General features: G+C 52.8%; 1 protein-coding gene across 1 annotated transcript in view; it reads left to right on the top strand.

The window, feature by feature from the left end:
- The window catches only part of NKAIN1 (sodium/potassium transporting ATPase interacting 1), a 38,147-nt gene continuing 10,495 nt past the window's right edge, over window positions 1–27,652 (top strand). Inside the window, exon 1 of the mRNA XM_021683634.2 lies at window positions 1–54. Coding sequence (XP_021539309.1) covers window positions 1–54 — 54 coding nt within the window. The remainder of the gene's footprint in view (window positions 55–27,652) is intronic.

Below are 27,652 nucleotides of genomic sequence, written 5' to 3'. Positions count from 1 at the left end.
ATGGGCAAGTGCAGCGGGCGCTGCACGCTCGTCGCCTTCTGCTGCCTGCAGCTGGTGAGCGCCGGGCTGCCGGGGCCGGGTGGGGCGCGGCGGGGCGGGGTCCCGGGCGCGCGGGTGGGCCGTGGGTCCCCGTGCGTGTCTGCTGCGAGTCCCGGGTGGGGGGTGGGCCGGAGTCACGGAGCGGACGGGCGGAGCCTGCTCCTGCTGGCCGGGCTGGCTCTTTGTGTGCGCTCCTCGCCCGGCGCTCCCCGGTCCCCGAGTGCGTCCTGCGCGCCGGTCCCCCCGCTTCCCCCGCCCACCCCGCGCCCTGCGAGTGGCCTGCTGTGGGACTGTGGCTCGCTGGGGGCCGGGGAGGTGTGTCCCGGGCTCCTCGCTGCAGCCGTTGAGGTCCCTGCCCCGTGTTTTCCTCTAGATTCCTCGGTTGCGCGGCTCTCCCTTCCTCCGGGTCTGTGCCCGTGTGTTTCTCACAAAGTCTCTGCTCCTCTGTGTCTCTCCGGCTTTCTCCTTGGTGTGTCTCTAGATCTCTAACCATTTCTGGTCCCCGTTCATCTATGTGTTGGGATCTTAGACTCCAAGAACCGTTCCCTCTTCCTCCTTTGTGCTGTTTCTGCCTGCCTTCACCCTCCTGACTGGGCAGGCCTGGGAATGGAGAGCCACCTCTCGGGAGAGGGTCACAAGGAACTGCCGGGTCCTGGGCCAGTCTGACAAACCGGGTGCTGGCCGCCCTCCCTGCTTTGACTGTGGCCACTGCAGCCAGGGGCTCTCCATCAGCCGTGGGTTCCACCTGAGCGTCGTGGGTGGGGACCAGCCCCTCTGCCTGCGCGGGCAGGGGTGGGGGGGGGGAATCCTTGGGTGCCCTGGCGGGGAGGGGAGCATCTGGGGAAACTGCCTCACCCCAGCTTAGGGAACTCAGGTTCTTGCCTCAGGGAGGCCAGTGGAGTGAATTTGGAGGCTGAAGAGAACCAGTTCTCTTCAGTACAAGCTCTGGCAGGTGAATTTGCGGAGCTGGTTAAGGGGAGCCCGGGGTCTCCTGCCCGTCCTAGAGCTCGGGCCTGACAACTAGGGGGGTTTTGAAGCTGAGCTGAGCCTCTAGGCAGAGAGGTGCACGGGGACTCAGGTGGGCAGAGCTCAGGGTGGGTGTGAGGTGGGGGACCGTGAGCCTCACTGATGCCAACTCCACCATCTGGTCTCCACTGTTGCCCGCAGCTACGCTTCTCCCCCAGCACAGGTGCGTACAGTAATGCAGAGTGAAGCTTGGAGCCTGGATGTGCGCACCTCCTCATTCATCTTGCTTCTCTCCTCTCGGGGATGCCAGCCCCAAACTTGCCATCCGCAGCCTTGCCCTCCTGCGCAGTGGTAGAAGCAGCCAGGCCCTGAAGATTGGGAGCCCTTCTCCCAGCTGTGGAATGCAGGGCAAGTGACTTCCCTTCCCTGGGCCGCCTTGGTCCGCCTCTCTGTAAATTGCTCATCCTTGAGGGGTGCAGAGCAGATTAATTAAAATCAGGTAGAATGGAAGCTCCAGAAGGGCAGAGATTATCTGTTTTGTTCGAGCTAAATCCCCAGCAGCTGGAACAGTGCCTGGCACTCCATTTGTAAAATAAATTAATGAATCAGTTATTTGGCAACTCCTGGCTCACAGTCGAAACATCCTTTATATACTTTGAGGAATAGAAAATGCCAAGAAATGATGAAACTTTTCCAAGGATTTTTTTTTTCCTGCTTGTTAATTTTTAAGTTTTAAACTAGGACTTTGTTTTATTCTTAAAAAAGTAATAGACACCTATTGTAAAAAATGATTCAATAAATAATCGAACAGAGCAGAACACAAAGGTACATTTCTTTCTGAGCCCAGTCCCACACCCCAAAGGTAAGCCCTGTTGGCAGTCTGCCCCATTCTCTGCTGCTGCCGCAAACAGTGGTTAGCTTTGGGCAGCACTTACTAGGTGTTAGGTGCCCTGGTTAGCCCTTTTCCATGTATTAACTTATTCAGTCCTCATAATGATCCTATAAAGCAACTTGCCCAAAGTTCTATAGTTAGGAGCCAGGCTTTGAAGCCAGGCAGTTGGCCAGCATACTCTGTTGCCTTCTTTATTATAAAATATAAATAGTTCTGGCCCAGAGCAATCGGGGGCCCTCAGGAGGTCCTTACTCCTCCCTGCCTCCCACTCACCTGCCTCCAGAGCTCTCTCTAGCTTGGCCCTTCCACTTAGGGGCTCTGGAGTTAGGCAAGACCTGGGATTCTGATTCTCCTACAACTTGGCTGGGTGGCCTCGGGCCACTTGCGGGAGTTACATGAGATAATTTGGGGGAAAGGGGTGTTTCAAGGAGGGACTTGGAAATTCCTCTCTTGCCTCTATTGCTCTGTCGGGGCAGATTGCAGAGTGGGTCCCTTCAGCAGACGCTAACCCCCAAGAGCCTCTGCTGCCTGACAGCTTCTCATGTACTCCTGGAGGCTGGACTCCACCAGCCTGACATCATCCTAAAGAGAAGGGAGCCTGTTTTCCCACCTAGTGGAAAGAGGCCGAGAAGGAAAAGGCTGTTAAATGTTTCTCAGCTGCAAACTTTAGAAGAGGAACTGTCATTTTTCCTCTTTTGAACGGGGTTTAATCATTACAGTAAAACAGGCTAGTTCTAGACACTCTTCTGTAGTCGGGATAGACTTGCTGTGGGTGAGGGAGTAGGGTGAGTGTGTCCTGGGGGGTAGCAGGAGCAAGTGGGGGCTTTACCGTTCAGGTGGACAAGTGTACGGACAGGGCTCTAGAGTTTGATAGGACAGACCTGGGTTCGAGTCCTGGCTTTGTCACTTCCTAGCTGTGTGATCTTTGGCAAGTGGCTTACCCTCTCTGAGCCACAGTTTTGTCATCTGTTAGCGATAATATAAACGGTTGCCAATTCTTAGGGTTGTTGTGAGGAGTAAATGCATATAATGAACTTAGCACCGTGCCAAGCACAGAGTGAGCATTCAGTAAACTATAGCTTCTTATTGTTATGTTAATATATACACCATGGGATGCTTTCCTGGAATTGTGGTCCAAACATGTCTAGGTACCCCCCTGTACTCTTCCTTTGTGGGAAGCAGCAGGTAGTTGGACTCTGAGCTGAGAGGCAGGAGGCTTGGATTCAAGTCCAGCTGTGCCACTAACATCCTGTGAACTCAGGCAAGCCTTTTCCCCACTGCAAACCTTGGTTTTTCCATCTGTAAAATGGGGAGGACCACTGCTCTGTGTCGCTGGGGTCCTGCCAGTCCCACCCATCTGGGACTGTGGGATGATGTCTGGGCTGGCCTGGAGGTTCCAGGGCGTCTCAGTCTGGTTCCATTCTGTAGAACACCGGAGTCCCTTCCTTTCCCGAGTTCTACTTGGTGTATTATCTTGACCTTTTTAATGCTATTCGCTCCCTAATTTTTAGGTGCTCCTCTTTTCCCTCCCCTGTCCAAACTTCCTCTTCTTTCCGGGTCCATCTCCTTCCTGAAATCTTACAGGCCACCCTGTTCTTCCTGTAAGAAGATGAATCAAGGAGATGTGCCCAAAGGAATCCTCATCAATTTCTTCATCATCATCATTATCGCTCCCATTTCTGGAGTCCTGTGCTAAGCACTTTATATGCATTACCTCATTTAACCAAATGAGCTTATGTATGTAAAGCGTTTGGCAGAGTGCCTGGTATGTTAGTTTTTCCTGTTTTTATCTTCATTGTTCTTCCGCACAACGGGATGGATGTTCTCGCTCTCCCCTATTTCAGACGAGGAGACTGAGGCTCAGAGAGGTGACGACGTTTGCCCGAGGTCTCTAAGCTAGCCAGTGACAGACCGAGGCCATGTGCGCTTTACTGCCTGAGCTGAGAGCCACCTGTCTGCCGGCACCAGTCCACGGCTCATGTTTGTGCAGCGTGTGACCTCAGGCAGGTCTCTTCCCTGCTTCCAGCCTCAGCTTCCTCATCTGAAAATGATAATATTTCAGTAGGCTCACGCACTCGCCTGGCACTGCGAGCCAGTGAGCGCTCAGTCATACATCACTGCCATGGCCGTTCTTGTCCCCGCTCTGGGTGACCTTGGACACATGCATTCACTCCTCTGGGCCCCAGTTTCTTCCTCCGGCAAAGAGAAAGAACCATCCCTACCTTGCAGAGTTGTAAAAAGGGGTTAGCCAGGTGCCATGCACATAGTAGGTATTCAGAAAAATGTCTGTTTCATTCTCTTCCCTTCTGGAAAGCTCTCTGCCTTCTCGAAGGTGGTGGGTGAGGGGGAAAAGATGTAGCTTCCTGCTGAGCTGCGAGTAATGGTGTGAAACGTGGTCAACCTGATTGATGTGGTTATTAGCAGTAGTGATGGTAGAGACTGGAGGGAGATGGGCTCCTGCGGGGGCCTGCGCTCCAAAACAGCTGTGCCTGCAAGCTGGTGGCCTCCTAGGGAGGGTCCGCTCTGCTCTCGGTGCTTCAGGCCCTTGGGCCAGGTGTGGGAGTCGGGAACACAGAGCACAACGTTGGCTAGGTCACTGAGCCTTTTTGTTCCTCATACCCTTTTGGACCTCTGCGGTGGTCAGCTCCCTTTTGCAGATGGACAGACTGAGGCCAAACAGCCCTCGAGACCCTTATGAGGTGGGCAGAGCAAGGTGGATGGAGAAGAGGGGGCCCAGGGGATGGCCTTGGTTTGGCTCTGTTGCAGGGACAGGCGGGTGTGAGGTTTGGGGATAAGCACCCCACAAACAGCAGCTGCTCTGAGATCTGGCACGGGGGTTACAAGCAATACCTCGGGGGTCAGACGGACCTTGCTGCCTTGCTTTGTGACTTCCAGCAAGTCCCTTCCCCTCTCTGAGCCTCGGCCTTCCTGCTGTGAAGCAGTCAGGACTTCGGCCCCTACCCCGTGGCTTAGTTTGGGGGACTTAGGGGTCAGAGTCATTTCCATAAACTCTTCAAGTCTTAGTTTCTTTATGCGGGAAGTGTACGGTTCAGAGGGAAATAATAACAGCAGCTCAGACTTCCTTTTGTTTGGTGTCTCCAATGAGCCAGGCGCTTTATCTGCCTTGTCCCTGGTTACTGTCTCAATCATCCGTGGCCACGTGGAGGGCGGGGACAGAACGGCGATTCAAACCCAGACCTAGGTCTCGGCGGCTTCCACGGCGCATGCCCTGCTGCTCCCCCGAGGAGGTGGGGATGCTGGGCACGGTCGCAGCTGGACAAGTCTAACCCTTTCCTCAGCCACTAGGGCTTGTTGCTAGGTGCCAGATCTGCTGAGCGGCTTGTCCCCCATTTCTACTCACCCCACTCACTGTGCCGAGTTTACGGTTGCTATGAGGCAGGTTGAAGGAGAGGTACCCGGGCAAGAAATTAACTGCATTGGAGACCCTCATAACGACTCTGTGAGATAGGTGTGGTTTTTATACCCATTTACTGATGGGCATACGGAGGCCTGAAGCATGAAGTGACTTGTCACCAAGGAAACAGAAGATACAGCCTGGGTCTCAGATGAGTCATCAAGGGAAAAAGAGTTGAGAATGCTTGTAAAATCTGGACCAAGCGGAGATGGTCAGCTGTGATCATTGACATCTCTTCTCTCCTCAGCCTTCAGGGGGGCGTGGGTGATGGGACAGCAAGTTGAGCCCAGAGATGTGTTTTTTGTTTTGTTTTGTTTTAATGTCTTTTTTAAAGTAATCTCTATGCCCAGTGTGGGGCTCGAACTCATGACCCTGAGACCAAGAGTTGCATGCTTTACCGCCTGAGCCAGCCAGGCACCATAGAAATGTGTTTATTAAAAGCTATTTCCAGGCTACAGGCGATGGAGCCAGTTGTGGTCCGCAAGAGCCCAGTTCCAGTGCCCTTGGCCTCCGGCCATGACCTGGAGAGGGAGAGGGCTGGTGAATCAGAAACACTTCCCCCAGCGAGCACCGTGCCCCGAGGTTTTAGAAGAGCTGCAGGCTTCTTTATTGTGGCTGCAGGCTTGAACATGTTACCCGGCCTCCGGGCCTCTGCCTCTCAGAGCAGCTGGTGAACCAGAGGCAGAGAGGTCAACAGGGGAGAGCTTGGGCTTTAGGGTCAGGCTGGGGTTTGAGTTCCATCTCTACCTCTTTGTAGCTGGGTGACCTTGGGGCAAAACACTTCACCTCTCTGAGCTCCCACCTGCATGTCTCTCGATCAGGATACTGATCTGCCTCGGAGAGTTGTCAGGAGGCTCCTTTGAGATAAGATACGCTGAGTAAAGCTCACAAAGGGTTCACACTCCTAAATGTTCCAGAAATGAAACAGCAAGTTCTATGAATCTAAATACTGTGGTGTAGGAAAGGGAACACGTCCCCTTTTCAGTCAGTACAAGACATAAGTGAAGTGGCGGTTCTGTCAAATCTATGTGGCCTTGGCCTTACTGTTCCTTAGTCTTCTCTTCTGTAAAATGGGAATAATCATAGCACCCCTTCATGGGACTGTAGTGAGGGTGGCCTGAATTAATGCAGGCTCTCTGGACCCAGAGCCCAGCGCTCATTCAAAGGGGAGCGGAGAGGAAGATGTGGCCCCCTGTGTCCCCCGGACTCATCATCTAAGAGGACCTCTCTGGCTCTAAGGCAGCAATGAGGCCCGCCCTTTCCCAGGGAGGGCCCAGACCTGCCGCTAGCCCAGCCCCTCCCGTTGCAGGCAGTGGTGATGTGAGGCTGAGGCTCTGAGCGGAGGAGGACACTTCTGTCTCCAATGGCCTGCCCAAGGCTTCACACCCAGGTGCCAGGTTGTCAGGGGCTCATGTGCCCTCTTCTTTCCTCGGTCTTCTGTTTGAATGAGTGTCTGTACTGTCCCCATCCCAAATGCCCACTTGGCACATTTGGTTGCAAACTCGAGTCTCGGACCGCAGAGGTTTAGAGCAAGAGGTTCTGACCCATCACTAACCCCGGGCCACTGCAGATCAGCTTCCTGAACTCCAGAAAGATTCAATTCTGTTGGGTGAGAGAGTAAGAATTGCCATCAGCTAACCCTATCCAGAGTTGTATTTAGCAAATACTTAAGAAGCACCCACAAAGTGCCAGGTACAATTCTAGGTGCTCAGTCACCCTAGGGCACAAGATATGCCCTCAGCTGCAAGTCAGAATCCCGGGGTTCTGGAACTCACCTGCTGTGCAACTTTGAGCTGGCCCTGCCCTTCTCTGGGCCTCATTTTCTCCAGTCTGGGAAACTAGGAAACTGGAGAGGAGATTGTTGAACTCCATCAGTGGTTTTCAAGTTATCTACAGAGGCTCTGCAGTGGCAGACTGACAGTCAGGTGGTGAGTTCCCTGTCACTGGCAGTGATTAAGAATTTGTATGTAAGTTGGATGACTACTTGGACGTGTAATGGATCTGATGATGATCCAGGTCCCTTGGAACCACCAGATGCTGGTTCTAGGTCCTGAGAGGACAGTGGCAGAGCACAAAATGGTATCTATTATGAATAATGGAAATTGTGGGCTCCTACCACGTCCCTTTGCCTTAAGCATGCTCCTCGCCACCCCATCCCAAATCACAGATCCTGGCTGAGCTCCTGGCACAGGGAGTGGGGGACATGGGAGTCTGTAGGCTCTTTAACCCAAGTCTACTCTGGCTACCCCTTGCCCTAGAAGGGGAGGCAGCCCTGGGATTTTCAGAGTAGTGATGGCTCCTAAACCTCTTTTTTTTTTTTTTTTTTTTTGGAGGGGGGAGGTTCTGCAGCCCCAGCCTGAATCAGAGATGCGGGTTTTCAATTACACAATTAAATGCACAATTAGGCATAATTACCAGCGCTCAGAGCCCGAGACTGCTCATAATAGGCGTGTAATCTACTGCAGCCTCTGTTTATACGACTCAGCGTGCGCCCTAATGATGCCAGGATGCCTTCACGCTGCACTGTTGCCATGGAGACAAGCCCGCCACCGCCATGCAGGGCTGACAAATGCTGTTCCAGTCCTGGGCCCCTGGATTGTTTCTGAGGCCTCTGCCAGCCCTGGAGTGAAGGGGCCGGCGGGGCAGGCCAGGAAGGCGGATCACCCTCCCTGCCCTCTGACACACCCCGCTGCTTGGAGCCTGCAGGGAAGACAAGGAGAGGGAGCTTCAGTCCCGAGTCCCCAAGCCTGAGCAGGCTGGCTCAGGGGCTGGGAAGGGTCTTGAGTGGTTATCCATTCAAACTGAGGTGTGGACAGGGTCCCTGCATACAGCCAGCTCCCACATGGGCCTGGCTCTGCTGTGAACTGGCTCTGTGACCCTGGACCAGTCCTTGCCCTTCTATGCGGCTGTTTCCCAGTATGTGAAATGGACTGCAGGGTGTCTTCATGAGTGTAGTCTAAGAGATTCATTGAGCGCTTCGGCCACACTGCCTACTGTTGTAACTGCTTCACCTGTAGGAGCCCATTCCCCCTTGCTCCGCCCCGGTGGGGGGAGACATCAGAAGCAGCATCTGGGGCCGTGAGCACTTACGTGCAGGGGTGCTGGGGTGCAAATCCAGGCAATCGGACTCCAAGCCCCCACTCTTAGCCTCGAGTATAGGGCCTCACCCGGGCCCTCTCCTGTCACTCTCGCCGCAGCCCCAAAGGCGGACCCTTGTCATCCCCATTACCTAGATGAGGGCTCTGGGGCTCACGGAACTGCAGTCGCTTGCCCAAAGTCACACAGCAAGGCGGTGGCAGAGCGAGTTCTGCCTGATGCCAAAAGCCAGGATTCCTTAGCTTTGGCTTCTTAGTGGGTGTCACAAAGGAGTAAAAAGATCTCCTTCCACAAACCTACACAAAGGATCCCCATTGTCCCCACCTGGACCCAGCTGCTGAGGAGGCACCGAGTTCTGGGGTCCCTCAGACCCAGCACTTTGCCTTGACCTTGAAAGAAATCTTGGCCTCGTTCTACCTACATCAGCCCACTCCCGCCCTGGTCACTGGAAACAGAGCCTGTTTTTGATGCTCATTTCCCGCCTACATTTCTCTGTCATTTGGTCCATTATTGCGGTCACCTACCGTGTGCCAGATGAATCAGACATAGTGGAGAACCAAGACTGGAGCACAGAGGCTTCAAGGCCTGAAGGTCCTGGGTTCAAATTCTGTCACTTAATGCATGATTTGGGGCTAGTTGCTTGACCTCTCTGTGCCTGAGTTTGTTCATTGGTCATGAAGGCACCCATCTATACTGTGCAGGGTGGTAACATCACCGCTCACCAAATGATTACTCTATGCCAGGCCCTCGCCTAAGGCTGTTCTGTGCCCTGGGTGACCGTTGGTAACCCACAGCCTATCGTTGCCATTTAACAGAGGAAGCACCTGAGGCCCTGGGCCTCAGAGCTGGTGGGCAGCCGAGCAGGCTTCTGAGTCCAGAGCCGCGTCCATCCCCACCAGGGCCCCCACCAGCATGGAGCTGTAAGTGTTCCTCCTGCCTCTTGCCTGGACCGTACAGGTGGGAAAACTCGGGTTTGCACAAGACCGCAGTGCAAGTCAGTGACAGAGTTGGGACTGCGACCTAAAGCCAATTTAGGAGACTTCTTGTTACCTTCCTTCGACCCGGTACTGGTCCTTCGGAGAGAGAGGTTTGGGGCTGGAGTGTGCGCGCGTGCGCGTGTTCAGAACCGCACACAACCGCATGCCCAAGCATTTGTGGGGCAGACACTGGCACGTAGAGATTTGTGGATCAATAAACATCCCTTTCCGCTTCCTCCCTCTTCATTTATTCATGAACTCTGAACTCCTTGGCTCCAGAGAAACCGCCTGGAAGAAAGCAATTAGAGCATAATTAGAACCACTCCTATTATCAACTCTCAGCGGGAGGGGAAGGGGGCCTCTTGGCCATGGGGGTGGGGGTGGCCCCGGGGTTCCCTACAGCCCCCACTCCTGCACCTGCCCGTTCAGCTCCTGCTCAGCCTCCCTGGAGTCCTAGGCACCGGGCCACATTCAGCAGGAAATAAGGACCTCATCCCTGGAGGCATTCAAGCACTCGGGAGGACTAGGGAGCAGAGCGTTCTGCTTGCGTGCTAAGTTAGAGCAGATGACTTCCAAGTCCCTCCCGTGCTGAGCTTCGCGGGTGCTCCCTGCCAGGGCCTGGGCCAGGGCGTTGCAGGAAAACTGAGAAGCACAACATGGCTCCTGCTTTCTAGAAAACATCCCGGCATCAGATGATAGCGAATGAAGACTACGCTGACAATGGGAAATGTAAATTACCTGGAGGAAGCAGTTTGCCAGGCAGGACTCCATTCACCGCCAGATGATTCATAGTAATAATAACTGTACCGGAAGTCGGTGTTTGTGGAGTGTTGCTGACCCCAGAGCCGCTGCTGTTCCCCACCAGGCGTCCCACCAGCAGAGGGAGGTCACCCAGGAGCCAGGGAGAGAGGCTCCTCCCTCCTCCCCGAGGAGCGGGAGGACAGGATGCAGGGAGGTGCCACGCACTGTGCTTCTTGATTCCGATGCTTCTCCTCAGTCTTGCAGGAGCCCTAGGAGGTAGACGCTAATATTATCCCCGATGTACAGGTGGGGAGACTGAGGCTCGGGGAGGCACAGAGCCTGCCCCGGGTAGCACGGTGTTGGCCTGTGGGACTCTAGACTCCTCGTGCTTTGTGCTCTACCAGGTTTGAGGGTGTGATTTGCTCTCCCCCTGAGCTTCAAGTTAGGCCTTGACAAGCTGTTTAATGTGCCTTCTGCATCCAGCTCCCGGTTGAAGGTAACACGTTGGATCCTCTTGTTCCTCCTTCCACACCCAGTGTCAGCTAGGGAGAGTGGGGGAGCCCTGCCACTGACTTGAGTCACCGCCCCCAGGACCAGCCTTGGCAAAGGAAGGTGAAGGCCTGGCAGATGAGGGTCTCAGGCCTCTGGAGAGAAGATCACCATGGATACCACGGGAGCCAGGGCTGTAACCAAGGAGACAGCCCCCAGCCCTGAGGCTGTGACAAGGAGGGTGTGGCTTCAGGATAGGGAAGGGGGGAGACGGCCACCTGGGGCCCAAGGGACAGAGGAGGGGATGAGGAGCTAGATGCAGGCAGAGGGGGACGGCGGGGTCAGTGGTGCTCCCTCCTGGGAACGGGGGTGAGGTAGTTGGAGACAACCAGGCCTCCTTCCATTACCCTGTCCCATCTGAGGGGAGGTTGCCATGATAACCAGGTCCCCTTCATTGACCCTCCGTAGGGCGCTGCCCTGTTTCTCCTAGTGACAGGTGGTCACCCTGGCAACAGGCCCTGTGCCCAGCAAGGGTCTCGACTTCCCGGTGGCCCAGTCCCTCACCTGTGCGGATAGATTATTCTTCTGACACTGTCCAGCTGGAGGTGAGGGTCCACATGGGGCCGCCTTTTACCAGCCCCTGACCAGACTCCCCGAGCGACCGTCATGAAGTGCAGCTCTGGTCCTCCTTCCCTCTCTTTACAACACTCCATGGCTCCTCATTGTCTTGGGGAGGAAGTGCTAATGTGGTGCTTCTGAAACTTGAATGTGCAGCAGAATCACCAGGAGGGCTTCTTAAAATACAAATTTCTGGACCTTACCCTGAGTTTCTGACAAGTTCCAAGGTGCCGCTGATACCGCTGCTCCGGGGACCCCACGGTGAGAATTACTCGGTCTAGCCAGTGGGACACTGCCCAGGCTGGCCCGCCGACCCTAACGCCCACCACTTCGGTGCCCGAGCTGAGGCCACAGTGACGCAAGCACACCAGCTACACCTCACGCCTCGGTGCCTTCGCATTTGCTGTTCTGGCCTCTGGACGCCCTTTCTCCTCTGTATCTCCTGAAGGCCAGCTCACTCATCATTTCTTCTTTGGAGCTTCTCTGCCCTCCTGCACCCTCCCCCTGCCACACACATACACGGACGTCCTTCTCCGGGCTCTGACAACACCTGTCCCCACCATATCCGTCACGGTGGGCGTCATGCTGTTGGAATCTGTTCTGTTCCCGCTTCGAATCTCTCTCCCTGGACCGGGCGCTCTGGGTCTGAGCCATCTGACCCGCCATGAATGTGTGATGCTTGATTGGCCCCTGTGAGCCGACGGAAAGCCTGGCGGAATAATCACGAAGGTGCTTCGTTCGCTCAGCCAGTCTGCTATTCCTTGGCGCCTTCTCTGGGCCAGGCCCTGTGCTAGGTGCTGGGGGTTCCGTGGTGTGGGAGGCACAGGGCCTCTTAGAGACGCTGGTCAGGGAGGCGTCGACCAGTCTGCAAGCAAGGCATGAGCTGGGCTTGGCCTGGATTTCCCGATGTGAAATTCCGAGTTCTCTACATCCCCCTGGGCTGCTCCCGGAGCCCAGGCCCCTGTGTGGCCTGAGACTGCTTTGGGAATCTGTCTCCAGTGAGGATTTGCCAGTTTGTTCACAATGGATGCCAGTCCCCTGTCCAATCAGCCCCGAGCCCACTTTGAGGACCTGCCAGGGCTTTTCCAGAGGACAGCCTGTGGGGCTGGGGGGTGGATGTCGCCAACACTTGCGTCCAAGGGTGTCCTGACCTGCGTATTAGGCCCCTGCCCAGAAGGGGGCCAGGGGTGGGGATGCTCGCCCGGGCTGGCTCTAGCAGAGCACCCCAGGGAGTCAGAGGAATTTACGTTCACAGCCTGGCCTTCCAGACCTTTATGTGTCTAGGTGGGAAGAGAGGACATATTTTATTTAAGGGTCTGTTAGCTTGGTTCATAACTTAAATATTTAGATGCATGGTGGTGTATTGGTACTCTTGCTTTGGTCCTGAAGACCCGCAAATCTTAGAGAAGGTTCTGGACTCGGGGCGGGCTGCAGGCAGAGGCTCCCAGGTGCCTGGTCTGCCTCCGACGGTGATCATGCTGTCAGCAGCCCCATGAGCCATCTGAGCAGGCTGCTGTCCCCAAGCTGCCACTAGCTGTCATCCCCAAGATAGGCCACCAAGGACACAGGGACCGCCCCCCTCCGCCCCAAAATGAGAGACTCACACTGTGGCTGCCGACCGGGACAGGCTGGGCTGTGAGGCTCCCCAGGCTGGATGGGTCAGGATGGAGGGTGGGGGCCTCTGCAATGGCCAGATGTTTGACATATGTGATCAGCTCTCACCCTCCCAGCTGTACCAGGTGATAGTGAGCCACCCTCCTGCTGCTGGTCTCCAGGAGTCTGGGCATGGGCAGGCTGCTCAGCCTGACTTGTTTCTTGTAAATGGAAATAACTGTACCAGCCTCTTAGGGCCACTGAGCAAACTCCATGCGAGACTCTGGAGAGCGCTCAGCGCAGCACCTGGCACTTAGTCAACACTTAGGATGCGGCCAACAGAAATCATAACCAGTCTTTGGAGGGCGGCACGCCTATAAGGCACAGAGCCATGACCGTTTGCTAAATGGGAAGCTCTGAGGCAGAGAATCTGGGGATGTGGGGGCCAGGAGGGTCCCCCGAGAACAACCCTCCAGCCCTTTGTACAGATGGGTACACAGAGGTCCATGAAGGCCGTGCAGCCCTTCGTGAACTGTTCTAGGAAGCGGGCTGATGCCATTTCTGGAAAGGATCGTGGTTGGGTGTGTGATTCCAGACAAAAATACCCTGAACAAAAATAAACTGTCCCGGGTAGGTGGAAACAATTGGCCCCTCTGCTCAGTCTGGATAGCTGTGAGCAAGAGTCTACAGCTAGAACCCTTCCCCATGCTCTCGATGTTGCCAGATAGGAGCTGTTGGGGAGCAGTGGCAAAGGTGGCCGTCCGTCCAGGAGGGGCCACTAAGAAAGTCAGACATTCCCAGATTCCCAGGAGATGGGACCTGATCCTCCCCCCAACACCCGGTGACCTCAAGAAAGGGCCTCACTCTCCTCCTTTGGAAAATGGGGCTGCCACTGCCCTAGTGGGATAGGAAGTTTGTTCCTCATGGATTCTGGGACCAGGGGACCTGGTTCAGATCTGCATCCGCTGTGTGACCTTGTTACTTCTCTTCTTTGCGCTTTGCTTTCCCTGTGTGCAAAGCGTGGATGATCTCAGTCTCTACCTGCCATGTCTCTGTGAGGGTTAAATGAATCAAAGCATGCTAAGCATTCAAGAGACACTTGGCATATAATAAGCGTTAGCTGTTATCTTAGTGTCACTCTGGGGATAAAGCGAAATGCCACCTGTAAAGTGCTGGGCTCAGCAGAGGCACTTAGTAGGTACTCCCCAGCCATGCCTTCCCTTTCCTTCCTCCTGTGAACCCCAGGCCTGGAGAGAGGCAGGGCTCAGTTCCCAGGAGGGGCCCTCCCTTCCCGCAGACAGCAAGCCCCTCTTCTTCCAACAGGTTCTGCCTGCAGCCTTCTGGCCCAGGGCCAGGAAATGATTGCAGGCTGAGGCTCAGCTCCCTCCCCTCTGCTCCTCTGCCCCCCTTTAATCTTCCCAGCCTGCCTGGGGATGGGAGAAGGGGGAGAAAGTCTCCTGGGGGCTGCAGGTATCTCAAAAGCTCAGGCTCTGGGGTCAGGCCACCTAAGTTTGCTCCAGCCCTGAGATCTCAGGCTGTACCCCCGCAGCCCCCCCCCCATAGAACCGGGACCACAGCCCATCCCTCACTCTGCTTGTGCTCGGCACAAAGCCTGGCCCAGTGTTAGCGCGTAGGAAATATTAGCCCTCGTGAATACTAGCGTTAAAGTTCAGAGCCAGGCATTTTGAAGGGAAACACTTCAGCCCAGCCACCTAGGGACACCCCTTTGAGGGCGCAGGCTCTCATCGGCCCCAGATGACCCCCCACCCTGGCCCTCTTGGGCTAGACCAGAACAGGGCACCCCCCACCCTGCGGTGCAGATAGATTCCCAGGAGAGGAAGCAGGGGACAGGCTGGAGGCGGGGGGGAGGGGGGGTGCGGGGGGTGACATTCCTTCCACTCATTTATTCCTTTGTGCCATGGATGAGTCAGAGCCGGATACCTGCACAGGTGAACAGACCTTTGCCAGGTGGGATAAGGGCAGAACAGAGGGAAGGATACCAGGCTGTAGGCACCGCCCCTCAGCTCTCCGAGCCTCAGTGTCTTCATCTGTCCAGTGGGGCTAATAGCCCCACATTGCAGGAGGGATGCATAAATCACAGGCTGAGCTGTGAAGGGCTGTCCAGGTGTTCGTGGCTGCCATGATTCTCTGCTGGGAGAAGTGGGGAAGCTGGGAGCTGAGCCAGGACTACAACAGCAAGGGAAGGGGGATCCTGCAGCGCTAGAGGAGGGGCTCCTGCCGCCCCCCACTACAGCTAGGCAGGCTTCCCCCGCCAGGCCTTTAGTCAGGAGGCTAAGTCGGAAGTGGTTGCTGTTGCCATAGCAGTGAGGCTGGTTTTCGTCATTATTTTCTTCCTGGGAGCGTCAGTGCCGGAGGTGCTGCTAAATAAGTCAGGAAACTGGATTTTTTTCCCTCCCTCCATCAGGTCACGTGGAGTGGCTCAATCGGGAGAAATGAGCTGCCAGCTCCTTCCCGCACTTGACCTTCTGCACTAGGTGCCGACACCTCCAATGTGAGGCTTGACCCCAAGGGAGCACTCAGAGGGCTTGGTGCCGCCTCTCTCCAGCTCCAAGCTGCTTTCCTGCTCAGGCCTCTGACACCGCCACATCAGGCCACCTTTCCAGCCCTTCCCTCTGGCGTTCTGCCCCCTCTCATTCGCCATGCTGTAGCCCCAGGGGGCTTTTCTGGACCTTTCTTTTTGCCAAGTTCCCTCCCACCACAGGACCTTTGCACATGCTTTCCCTGCTGCCTGTCCTTCCCTCTCCTCCTTACCTTGCTAGCCCTTCTTCCTTAAGTTCACTTCTTCCAGGAAGTCTTCCTTGACCACTAGCTCTCAGTCTTGTTACCCCTCCTTCAGACACTTAGCACAACAGTAATTTTGCTGTGTGTGTTTGTCCCCTCTCCCTCCACCCTCCACTGAATGTTAGCTATGTGTGGGCTTTTTCCTCCTTCTTCTTTTCTTTCTTTCTTTCTTTTTTTTTTTTAAAGGTATAATTCCCCTAACATAAAATTCACCATCTTGGGGAGTGCCTGGCTGACTCAGTTGGTAGAGCATATGACTCTTGATTTTGGGGTTGTGAGTTCGAGCCCCATGTTGGGTGCAGAGATTACTTAAAAAATAAAATCTTTTGGGGTCCCTGGGTGGCTCAGTCAGTTAAACATCTGCCTTCAGCTCAGGTCATGATCTTGGGGTCCTGGAATGGCCTGCTCAGGGGGGAGCCTGCTTCTCCCTCTCCCTCTGCCCCTTCCCCTGCTTGTGCTCTCTCTCTCTCTTTTTAAGAAAAAGATCTTTAAAAAAAATTCATCTGAAAGTATACAATTCAGGGTTTTTAGTGTGTTCACACTGTTTTGTAGCCATCACCACACTCTGATTCCAGAACGTTTTCATCACCCCAAAAAGAAACCTCAAACCACTCCCCATTTTCCCCTCCCACCAGCCCCTGGCTACCATGAATCTGCTTTCTGTCTCTCTGGATTAGCCAATTCTGGACATTTCCTAGAAGTGGAGTCTACAATATGTAGTCCTTCACTTACTTCTCTCACTTAGCATAATATTTTTATTATTTACTTATTTATTTATTATTTATTTATTATTTATTCATTCAATCATTCATTCATTTAAAGTAGGCTCCTCTCCCCATGTGGGGCATGAACTCATGACCCTGAGGTCAAGAGTCATGTGCTCAACCAACTGAGCCAGCCAGGTGCCCCCTAGCATAATATTTTCTTTCTTTTTTTTTTTTTTAAAGATTTTATTTATTTATTTGAGAGAGAGAGAGCTCATGAGAGGGGGGAGGGTCAGAGGGAGAAGCAGACTCCCCGCCGAGCAGGGAGCCCGATGCGGGACTCGATGCGGGACTCGATCCCGGGACTCCAGGATCATGACCTGAGCCGAAGGCAGTCGCTTAACCAACTGAGCCACCCAGGCGCCCTAGCATAATATTTTCAAAGCTGATGCTTGTTGTAGTCTGTATCAGTGCTTCATTCCTTTTTATGGCTTCATATCCCATGTATGGATCTTATCACATTTTGTTTACCCATTAATCAGTTAATGAACATTTGGTGGTTTCTGTTGGGACTGCTGTGAATAATGCTGCTATGAACTTTTCTGTATAAGTGTTATGTGAACTCAGTTTTCGATTCCAGCGTATCGACCTAGGAATAAATGTTTTGAAAGATTTCTTTATTTTAGAGAGGCGGAGGGGCAGAGGGAGAGGGAGAGACAGTCTTAAGCGGACTTCGTGCCGAGCACGGAGCCCGAGCCCGACATGGGGCTTGATCCCACAACCCCAAGATCACAACCTGAGGGCGCCTGGGTGGCTCAGTTGGTTAAACGACTGCCTTCGGCTCAGGTCATGATCCTGGAGTCCCTGGATCGAGTCCCGCATCGGGCTCCCTGCTCGGCAGGGAGTCTGCTTCTCCCTCTGACCCTCCTCCCTCTCATGCTCTCTGTCTCTCATTCTCTCTCTCTCAAATAAATAAATAAAATCTTTAAAAAAAAAAAAAAGATCACAACCTGAGCTGAAACCAAGAGTCAGGTGCTTAAGTGACTGAACCACCCAGGTGCCCCTCTACCTAGGAATAAATTGCTGAGCCATATGGTAACTATGTTTAATTTTTTGAGGAACTAGCCTGTTTTCCACAATAGCTGCTCCATTTTACATTCCCACCAGCAATGCCACAAAGGTTCTACTTCTTCACATCCTCATCCAACTTGTTATTATCTGTCTTTTTTTTTTAAGTTTATTTATTTATTTAAGTAATTTCTATACCCAACGTGACTCAAACTCAGGACCCTGAGATCAAGAGCCACACCCTCTTCCCACTGAGCCAGCCAGATGCCCCCATCTCTTATTTTAGCTAGCCTTATGGGTATAAAATAGTATCTCATCGTGGTTTCAATTTACATTTCCCTAATGATGTTGAGCATCTTTCCATGTGTTTATTGGCCAGTTTTTAAATCTTTGGAGAAATTTCCATTCAAATCCTTTGCTTATTTTTTAATTGGGTTATTTATCATTTTGTTGAATGGTAGGAATTCTTTATATATTCTGGACTCTAGACTCTTTTTTTTTTAATTTTATTTTATTATGTTATGTTAATCACCATACATTGCATCATTAGTTTTTTTTTTTTTTAAGATTTTATTTATTTATTTGAGAGAGAGAATGAGAGAGAGAGAGCACATGAGAGGGGGGAGGGTCAGAGGGAGAAGCAGACTCCCCTGCTGAACAGGGAGCCCGATGTGGGACTCGATCCCGGGACTCCAGGATCATGACCTGAGCTGAAGGCAGTTGCTCAACCAACTGAGCCACCCAGGCACCCGCATCATTAGTTTTTGATGTAGTGTTCCATGATTCATTGTTTGTGTATAACACCCAGTGCTTCATGCAATACATGCCCTCCTTAATACCCATCACCGGGCCAACCTGTTCCCCCCAACCCCCTCCCCTCCAAAACCTTCAGTTTGTTTCTCAGAGTCCATAGTCTCTCATGGTTCGTCCTGGACTCTAGACTCTTAACACCTTTCTGATTTGCAAATATTTTCTCCCATCCTGTGGGTTGGCTTTCACTTTCTTGATTGTGTCCTTTGATGTTCAAATGGTTTTGATTTTGATTTTTTTTTTTAAGATTTTATTTATTTGAGAGAGAGTGAGAGAGAGAGCATGAGCAATGGGGAGGGGCAGAGGGAGAGGGAGAAGCAGGCTCCCCACTGAGCAGAGCCCCATGTGGGGCTCAATCCCAGGACCCCAGGATCATGACCTGAGCTGAAGGCAGATGCTTAACCAACTGAGCCACCCAGACACCCAAATGGTTTTGATTTTGATGACATCCAATTTATCTAGTTTTTCTTTGGCTGCTTGTGCTTTGCTATTGTATGTAACACGTGCCTATTCCAGGGTCACTTGGATTTATACCTATGGTTCCTTCTAAGAGATTTATAGTTTCAGCTCTTACATTTAGCCCTCTGATCCATTTTGAGTTAGTTTTTGCATGTGGTGTGAGGTAGGGGACCAACTTTCATTCTTTTGCATGTGGATTTCTAGGTGTCCCAGCACCCTTTGTTGATAATATTAATATCAATATAATAATAATAATTTTTTATTATTTATGTATTTATTATTTGTTTATTATTTATTCATTCAATCATTCATTCATTTAAAGTAGGCTTCTCGCCCCATGTGGGGCATGAACTCATGACCCTGAGGTCAAGAGTCATGTGCTCAACCAACTGAGCCAGCCAGGTGCTGACTTTGTTGAAAAGACTATGTCTTTGTTGAAAAGACTATGCTTTCTCTCCATCAAATGGTCTTGGCACCCTTGTTGAAAATCAGTTAAATGTATGGGCTTATTTTTGGGCTCTCAATTCTATTCCACCGACGTTTCTGCCTAGCCTTATGTCAATGCAACTCTGTCTTGATTATTGTCATGTTATTGTGAGTTTTGAAATCCGGAAGTCTAAGTCCTCCAACTTTGTTCTTTTTTCAAGATTATTTTGACTGTTCTAGGGGCACCTGGGTGGCTCAGTCGTTAGGCGTCTGCCTTCAGCTCAGGTCATGATCCCAAGGTCCTGGGATCGAGCCCCCCATCGGGCTCCCCACTCCGCGGGAAGCCTGCTTCTCCCTCTCCCACTCCCCCTGCTTGTGTTCCTGCTCTTGCTATCTCTCTCTGTCAAATAAATAAATAAAATCTTAAAAAAAAAAAAAAGATTATTTTGACCGTTCTAGGTCCCTTGAATGTTCCTGTGAATTGAGGACAGCTTATCTATTTGTGCAAAAAAAAGTAGTTGGAATTTCAATAGAGATTGCATTGAATCTCACTTTGGGAATATGGTCACCCTGACACAGCTGGGTACAAATCCTGCCTCCACCACTTACACAACCCTCCCTGGACCTCTTTTTCTACACATGGAAAATCACAGCTCTCAAGAGTTGAGAGGAGAACATGAAATGGGTGGACATAAGGCAGCATGTCCAGGGTGGGCTCCATGCAAGGCCTTGGAGGGAAGTCCCTGCTCTCTTCTCTGCACTTGTGCCAAACTGACACTCTAAGTCAGTGGTCTGTTCAGCCAGCGCAGGCCTAGCGCGGGTCAGTGTCTGTGAATGCTTGGTGGGTAAGTGAGAAGGGCCAGGGCAGAAAAGGGGACAGTCTGGGTCAGGCAGCTGCTGGACTGGATGGAGTGGGTGGGGGAGAGTGCTTCCTGGCCTCGAAGGGGTCTGCACACCAGGACAGTGGTGGCCTCTTCTTCAGAACTTGAGTCCTCTGAGCATGTACGGGACCCAGACGTGGAGTCTTCACTATGGGTAACTCACTACAAGTAACGTGGTTTTACCCGTGACCACGGGCCAGGCAGCATTCTGAGCATTTTATACATATTCCCTCATTTAAGGCCTCACGACAATCCCATGAAATATGTACTATTATCATTATCCCCATCTTATAGATGGAGGAGTTAAAGCACAGAGAGGTTAAGTGAGTGGCTGAAGGTCACACAGCTCATAAGTATAAAGGTAGGATTCAAACCCAGACAGTCTGGCTCCTAGGCCACACTTTTAAGCACTGCACTGTACAGCTCCTCAGGGAGTAAGCAGCAGGAATCTGACCTTGGTATGAAACCAAGGACTTAATTATCCTAATAATGATGATGCGGGCATAGTACTTTACAGTTTTTAAAAAGCACATTATAGTATATAAGTTGCTTTCATGGCTGTGATCTTAATTGATCCTCCAATTTCTCTGTGAGTCAGACAGGACATTAGTATCCCCTATTTGCAAAGAGAAATGAAGATCCAGAGAGGGAAAGTGACTTGTCCAATCGATGAGAATTTATTGAGCACTTACTGTATATCAAGTTCTGTACTCCCGGTACATCACTGAGTCCTCACACAACCCCAGGAGGTAGGTATTCGTGGTAGTTGTGTACCCATTTTACAGATGAGGAAACTGAGGTTCCAGGAAATGACTTTCCCAGGCCCTACAGCTTCTAAGTAAGAGCTGGGACTCCCTCTCCAGTCCACCTGACTCCGGAGCTTGAGCTGATCACTGCTGGGCTCTGACCCCATCGAATGCTTGGCAGATTTAACTCCTGAGTGTTTGTGTCAACCTTCTGGTCTTTTCCACCCCATCTCCAGCCGTATAGCCACGCCTGTAATTCTCAGGGCCTCCTTAATTCTCCCTGCTTAAGTGCCTGCTCCATTAAGGTGCTTTCTGCCATGAGTTTTTTGGCTTAATTGTATGGTGTTGTTTGTTGTACTTAATGGGGCATCTGATTAATCACCTTTTTATTTATCCAAAAGTCCATCGATCTGCAGCCGGCATCTTCTGGGAAAGCCTGTTTGTTGCTGGGTTTTCTCCACCTGGATTGTCTTCCCTTCCATCCCTGTCTGAAGTGCTCCTCTTTAGAGGCCTTCCTCATCCCAGGCCTTTGCTGCCCACTCCAGAGCCTGCTGGGAGTGGGGGTCTCAGCATCTGGGGCATGGGACTGGGGATACCCCAACAGTCTGGACATGGGTACGTAGGCAGAGGTAGAGTGGGCATCAGCAAGAAGGTGAGAGTCCTGGGAGACTGGGATTCTGGGCACAGAGAGGGATTCTGGGCCTTGTCCTTAGTCTTCCCAGGAAGGCCTTGGCATCCCCACCTGACCACCTACCTCCAGCCCATCCTTACTTAGCCAGAGAGCACCACGCCCAAAGCACCCAGCTGCCTCATCCCTCTGCTGAAACCTTCCCTGGCCCCTAGGGGCCAGTAGGATGAAGACCTAGGTCTTCTCACCCCTCATGATCCTAAGCCCCCAGGTGGTCTGTACCCCTCACATCTGGGATGACTGACTTGTCCCAGTTTGCCCAGAACTTTTGGGTTTTACCCCTTAAAGGGCTGCACCCCAAGAAAGCCCCCAGTTCCAGGCAAACCTAGATAGTTCATCACCCTGTCCACACCCCAGGGGTTTTGCCCACGCTCATTTGTCCCCCTCTTAATTTCTTCTTTATTTTGTTTTTTCTTATAAAGGTATTCCTCCTCAATGTAAAACCCTTAACTGAAATATCTCTGGTTGAATCTCAAAGACCCCCCTACCCCCAATCCTACTCTCCAGAGTTTGATGACTCTTTGTTTTCCTTCTACACAAAAATAGGGTCCTACTACTCAAGGGGCCCTGCGGCCTGCCTTTTCACACCAAACCGCTTGGCGCTCTTTGCCCACCCGGTAGAAGGGCTGCGTCGTGTCCCACAGTGTGGAGGTGCCATCATTTGCTGTGTACCCTCCTGAGGGACATCCAGAGCCAGTTGGGTGTCTTTATTGTAGCCAGTTCAAGGCCAAAGCTAAATATCACCTCCGCAAACCCTTCCTGGACCCTCGATGTGGCCTCGGCTTATTTCCTCCTCACTGTCGTTATTGAAATAATAATAGTTACCATTTATGGAGCGCTTACCATGTCAGGCACGTGACAGACAGTCTTCTCATTTAATTTTCACACTATTTCCAGGAAGTGTGGGGACTGTTATCCCCATTTTACAGATGGGGAGACTGAGGCTCACATATGGAAGATAAACCCAAGCCTGCCCTCTGCCCACTGCATTAAACTGCCTCTGGTGGTTTTCCAAAGTTCAGTGGAGCGGGTGGTGCAGGGGGTCAGGGCCCTGTCAGCTTTCCCCTGCTCCCCGGCTGTGAACCAGCATGAGGGCAAAGCCCGGGTGGCACTGATGAAAGGCCAGAGCTGGTAGCCACCAGCTTCTAATCCACTTCCTGCCAGACCCCAGAAATTAGGGCAGGAAGACCTGGTGGCACAGTAGCCCAGATCCAAGGGGCAACTCTACTGGACTCCTAGGGGCTTCTTTGGGCCTGTGAGAGGGGCCTGGCCCCCAGGCAGAAAGCAAGGAGCTCCAGGAGTGGAGATGAGAGGTCAGAGGGGGTGGGACAGGGCCTGGGCTTGCAACAAATCTGAAAGACCCCTCAGTCCTCTCAACACTGCTGTGAAGTAGGCATCCTTGTCCCTGTTCCACGGAGGAGGGGACCGAGGCAGACTCCCCGTCCCTGAAGGCCCCTCTCTGCACTGCCCACATGGCCTCCCGCCGGGGTGCCTGTGGGTTTGGACCAGATTGTGGATGAAGAGATAAACCGGATGACTTGGAGGGACCCTTTGATTTTAGACTGACCTTGGTATCACCGTGGGTTTCTAGGCTGGGTTTATGCAAATTAATGTAGATGTATGCTAATCAGACCACTACCAGGCCTGTTCTAATGGCGCTGCCGGCTCAGAGGTGCAGTGGGATGGATCTGCCCAGAAGGGGTCTGAGGAGTCCCCCAGCTGGGAAGGGTCAGCGGTCACTGGGAGGAGGGGTGGGGTTGCCATGGAGACAGAGGCCAAGCTCCAGTGGCTGCCTCCTGTGGGGACCAGGCTGGCCCGGACCAGCCCTCTGAGACAGTCCTGGGCCCCCGCCCCCCCCACCCCCGTAAGCTCCAGGCTGGTCTCTGAGGGCTAATTACGCCCAAGCTAGTGGACAGCTGCTCCTTGGCTCCCCCAGGCCCAGCTGAGGTACAGGGCTGGGCCACAGCAGGAGGGCATAAGGACAGACAGATGGCAGTCTGGGGGCTGGGGGGCTGGGGAAGCTGAGGAGGAGGGAGCAGGACCGAGCAGGGCTACAAGGGGTGAGATTCCCAACTGCCAGGGCATGCAAGCCAGCCAGAGAGCCATGTGGTAGGGAAGAGTGAGGATTTGGCAGTCTCAGCTCTTCTGTGTGGCCTTGGGCAAGCCCCTTCGCTTCCTTGGGCCTCAGTTTCCTTATCCAGCAATGGGGGTAGGATTAAGAGACATGAGTATGAGGGTAATATACAATAGGCGCTCAATTAATGATTCTACTATTCTGAAGCCCGTTGAGAGGTTATTTTGTTTTCTTTTTTTTTTTTCTTTAAGATTTTATTTATTTATTTGATAGAGACACAGTGAGAGAGGGAGCACAAGCAGGGGGAGTGGAAGAGGGAGAAGCAGGCTTCCCGCAGAGCAGGGAGCCCGATGCGGGGCTCGATCCCAGGACCCTGGGATCATGACCTGAACCGAAGGCAGACACTTAACAACTGAGCCACCCAGGTGCCCCAAGAGGTTATTTTGTTTTCTAATAGGGAAGACCATCCCCCTCATCTTGCCCCTCTTCCACTTCCCTGCTCTCTGGGCTGGGACAGATGTTCTGGAATCTTCCCTGAGGAGGGAAGAGGCAGGACTGGCATCCCATGAGGACAGGAACTGGGTCCTCTACACTCACCACTGGCTTCTCAGCTCTTAGCCCACAGAAGGCACTGGAGGGCTGTTTGCAGAATGAACAAATGAACAGATGTGAAGGACTCAGCATAGTGTCTAGCACTAATAGGAGATTAATAAATGTTAGCTGTTATGTCGCTGCCCAAGGGAGTCGGGATTGGGTGACTCATGAGAGCAGGCTCTGCCCCTTCCTGAGCCCCTGACGTCTCTGGAGAGAGGTGTGGGGGTGGGAAGAACAGTGAGCAGAAACACAAGGACTTGAACCTGAGCTCTGCCACTTCCTGTCTGAGTGACTTTGGGAGCCTCGGGACCACTGTGAGCCTCCTCTGCAAAAGGGGAGCCTGCATATGCAGGCGGCTGCACTAGGGCTGTGGGGAGCCCTTGCCCCTGGTCCAGCTGAGCCTGAGGAGAGGTGGTGACGGAGAGGTGGTGACAGATTTGCGTGTAGTCAGGCGGGGGAAGCAGGGCTGTGATGACCCAGGCAGAACCTAGGGAGGGACCTTCCCAGGGGCTGGCAGAACCAGCTTCTGGGGAAAAAGGAGCCATTAAGCCCTCAACAGTGGTCACAGGACCCCAAAGGCTGGTCCCCCAGCTGATAGGCAGGCTGCAGCACCGCCAGACTCAGACAGTGATTGGGAGCTACTGAGACCCCCATTGTACAGATGAGAACACTGAGGCCTAGAGGGAGAGACTTAGCAGGACCCCACAGCACATTCACATCAGAGGAGACCTCAGGTCCTCTGAGCCGTTTTACTGCTTTTTCACATGAATCAACACTGAAAAACATTTCTTCTTAACTTTTTTGAAAAATCTATCTTTGTTGTAAAAAATTACAATATACAGAAGTATGTCTAAGGAAAAGTATAAGTCTCCCCATGTCCCCATTCCCACTCCCTAGAGGGACTTCTCGGAAACTTTGTTGTGTTTCCCGGGCTCTTGACTCTGCATTTACAGTCACACACGCTTCATGTCTTTTTCATTTTTATTTTTTGGCTTTTGGGGTTTTTTTTTACATAAATGGAATCCTATTGTTCTGCAGCTTGTGTGTGTGTGTGTGTGTGTGTTTTCCACTTAACAGTGATAACCTTGTCCATTTTCCAGCAGGAATCAGGCTGGGACAGAGAGAGGCAGAAGGGCTGTAGGAGCCCAGGAAGAGACAGGGAACGTGTGTGTGTGTGTGTGTGTACGTGTGCATGACTGTGTGTGTGTGTGTGTGTGTGTGTGTTGAGGGTAGGAAGGAGTCCCCACAGGTCACTACACACAGTGGATGTGGAACCTGGCATGAAGACCCCATCATCAGCTCCCAGAGGCCTGTGGTGTTTGTCTCCAGACTTGAGCTCCCTGAGGAGGGAGCCGCCCCATTCTGTTCATCACCACTCTGCACAGGGCCTGGTGCATAATAGATGCTCAAGAAATATTTGTTCAGTGAACTGCTAGGCCAGTTTTCCCTGACCCCACCAAAGACTACCTGGTCTCTGTGACTGTTCCAACTCATATTCAAAGGCCATTGCCCTAGATGGACCCCGGAGATGGGCGCAGAGCTCAGGGAGAGTGGGAAGACACTCCTCGTAGACAACTCACTGCTGTCTGTCAGTTCGCTCACCTTCCTAATGAGGGGGTTGGACTGGTGGATCTCCAGGGGTCCATCTGTCTGGCTTCAGTCCCACTCCCTCATTTCATGGATGAAGGGCTGAGTCGAGTTTAATTTTGTCAGCTGCCTCAGAAATCCACTGGGAAAAGGGGGGCTTGAGCTGGGGGATGCAGCCATGGCTGTTGCCGTGTACGGAGCACCAGCCGTGTGCCAGGCGCTGCTGGGCTAAGAGCTTTCCATGCACCGTCTGAATCTTCAGGACGTTTTCCCAAGTTCAAGCTCAGAGAGGGGGAGTAATTTGCCCAAGGTCACACAGTGAATCAGAGACTGACTTGGGATGGAACTCAGGTTAGCTGGACTCCAAATGGGGAGCTCTTTCCCACCTCAGCCCTCTTTGAACTAAAGTCAATAACGGTACCAGGCTGGACCAAACCATTCTTCCAAAACTTCAGGGACCCCTCACTCATCATTCCCTCAGATGGCCTGACTTCTGTATCTAAGTCCCATGGTGACAGGGACTGGGATTTTGGCCAGGAAAGTAGTTGACTTGCAGAATTGACTGGCAAGGGCTTGGGCACTAGAGGCTTCTGGTGGGTTCTGTGGCCCAGAGCCCGGCCCCCCTCCTTCCTTTCCCCCAGCCAGCCTCCTGGGGCTGGGGTGGGCCCATCTGTATCATTCATCCCTTGCCCCCACCTGGTGTTGGGCTCCTGGGGTTGGCGTCTAGACAGACTAGAGCATCCTACTGAGAACAGAGGCAGCCCTGACTCGGGGCTGAAGGTTCCCATGGCAACCGCATCCCCCTTGGCTGGCAGCTACCTGATAAATAAATAATCTGGGTGGGGGTGGGGAGCGAAGGGCAGGGGGAGGGGCAGCCGGGGAGCTTCTGGTGGCTTCACTTGGGAAAGGAGAGGGGCAGGTTAGGCTTGAGGTGGGCTAGGGGGCTGGGCTGGGCGGGGAGGGGAGCTGGTAGTATTGTAATGGCCGGGTGAGTGCACAGCAGCGGGAGAAAGTGGCCAGAGGTGAGAGGGATTCAGAAGAGCAGGAGGGAGAGCAGCACCTGAAACTGAGCTTTCTGGCTCTTGCACTTGGACACATCATGGGGCCCAAACACTGGAAACGGACCAGGTTTGGGCATATTAAGTTCATGATGAGCCGTCGGATGAGTAGCTGGTTATAAAGGGGCTGGAGGCTGAAACAAGAACAGGTAGCGCCTGAAGGTTGGGTGGGCACACGTTTCCTTGCACCCAGGAAATGGCCTGGGGGTGTTCTGACACTTAGGGGCCCGGCTGCATGGGAGGATGAGCTGCACGGAAATCAGGAGTGGCCAGGGAGGATGGAGACCGAGTTTCACGTTAGCATCTGCGGTGTGCCAGGCTCGGCTCTCACCAGCGGGAATGCAGTGGTGAGCGCCTTAGGCGGAAATCCCTGCTCCCAGGGAGTGTGCCTTCTAACGCAGGAGTCCGACCGTAAAAGGGAGTGGGTAGTATGGTAATCTATGATAAGTGCCATGGAAAAAATAAAGCAAGGGGCAGGCAGGGAGTTCTGCAGCAGAATATAATTTTAAATACTACCTTAAAAAAAAATGGGGCACCTGGCTGGCTCAGTTGGTAAAACATGCGACTCTTGATCTCAGGGTCGTGAGTTCTAGCCCCACGTTGGTCGTAGAGCTTACTTTAAACATATATATAAATTAACAAATAATATGGAATCTCTCCACCACCATACAAGGGAGGTATTGTGAATTATACCCATTCTGTGGGTGAGGAAACTGAGGTGCAGGGGAGTGAGGGACTGGCCCCGTGGCCCAGGGATTCTAACGGCAGGTCCGCTCCTAGCCACTGAGCCAAATGGTCGTGTGCACGCAGGCCAGGGGAGCTAGTGGGGGGGAGGGCGTGGAGGCCTTTCAGCAGTTCTGGCCCTGAGAGCGTTGAGATAGGTGAGGATGGGGCTTTTCTCTTTTACTTTTTTTTTTTTTTTTTTTTGA

This window comes from Neomonachus schauinslandi, chromosome 4 (genome assembly GCF_002201575.2).
Source record: "Neomonachus schauinslandi chromosome 4, ASM220157v2, whole genome shotgun sequence".
Taxonomy (NCBI): Eukaryota; Metazoa; Chordata; class Mammalia; order Carnivora; family Phocidae; genus Neomonachus; species Neomonachus schauinslandi.
Note: the sequence above shows the minus strand (reverse complement) of the source record. Positions and strands in the feature narration are given on the sequence as shown.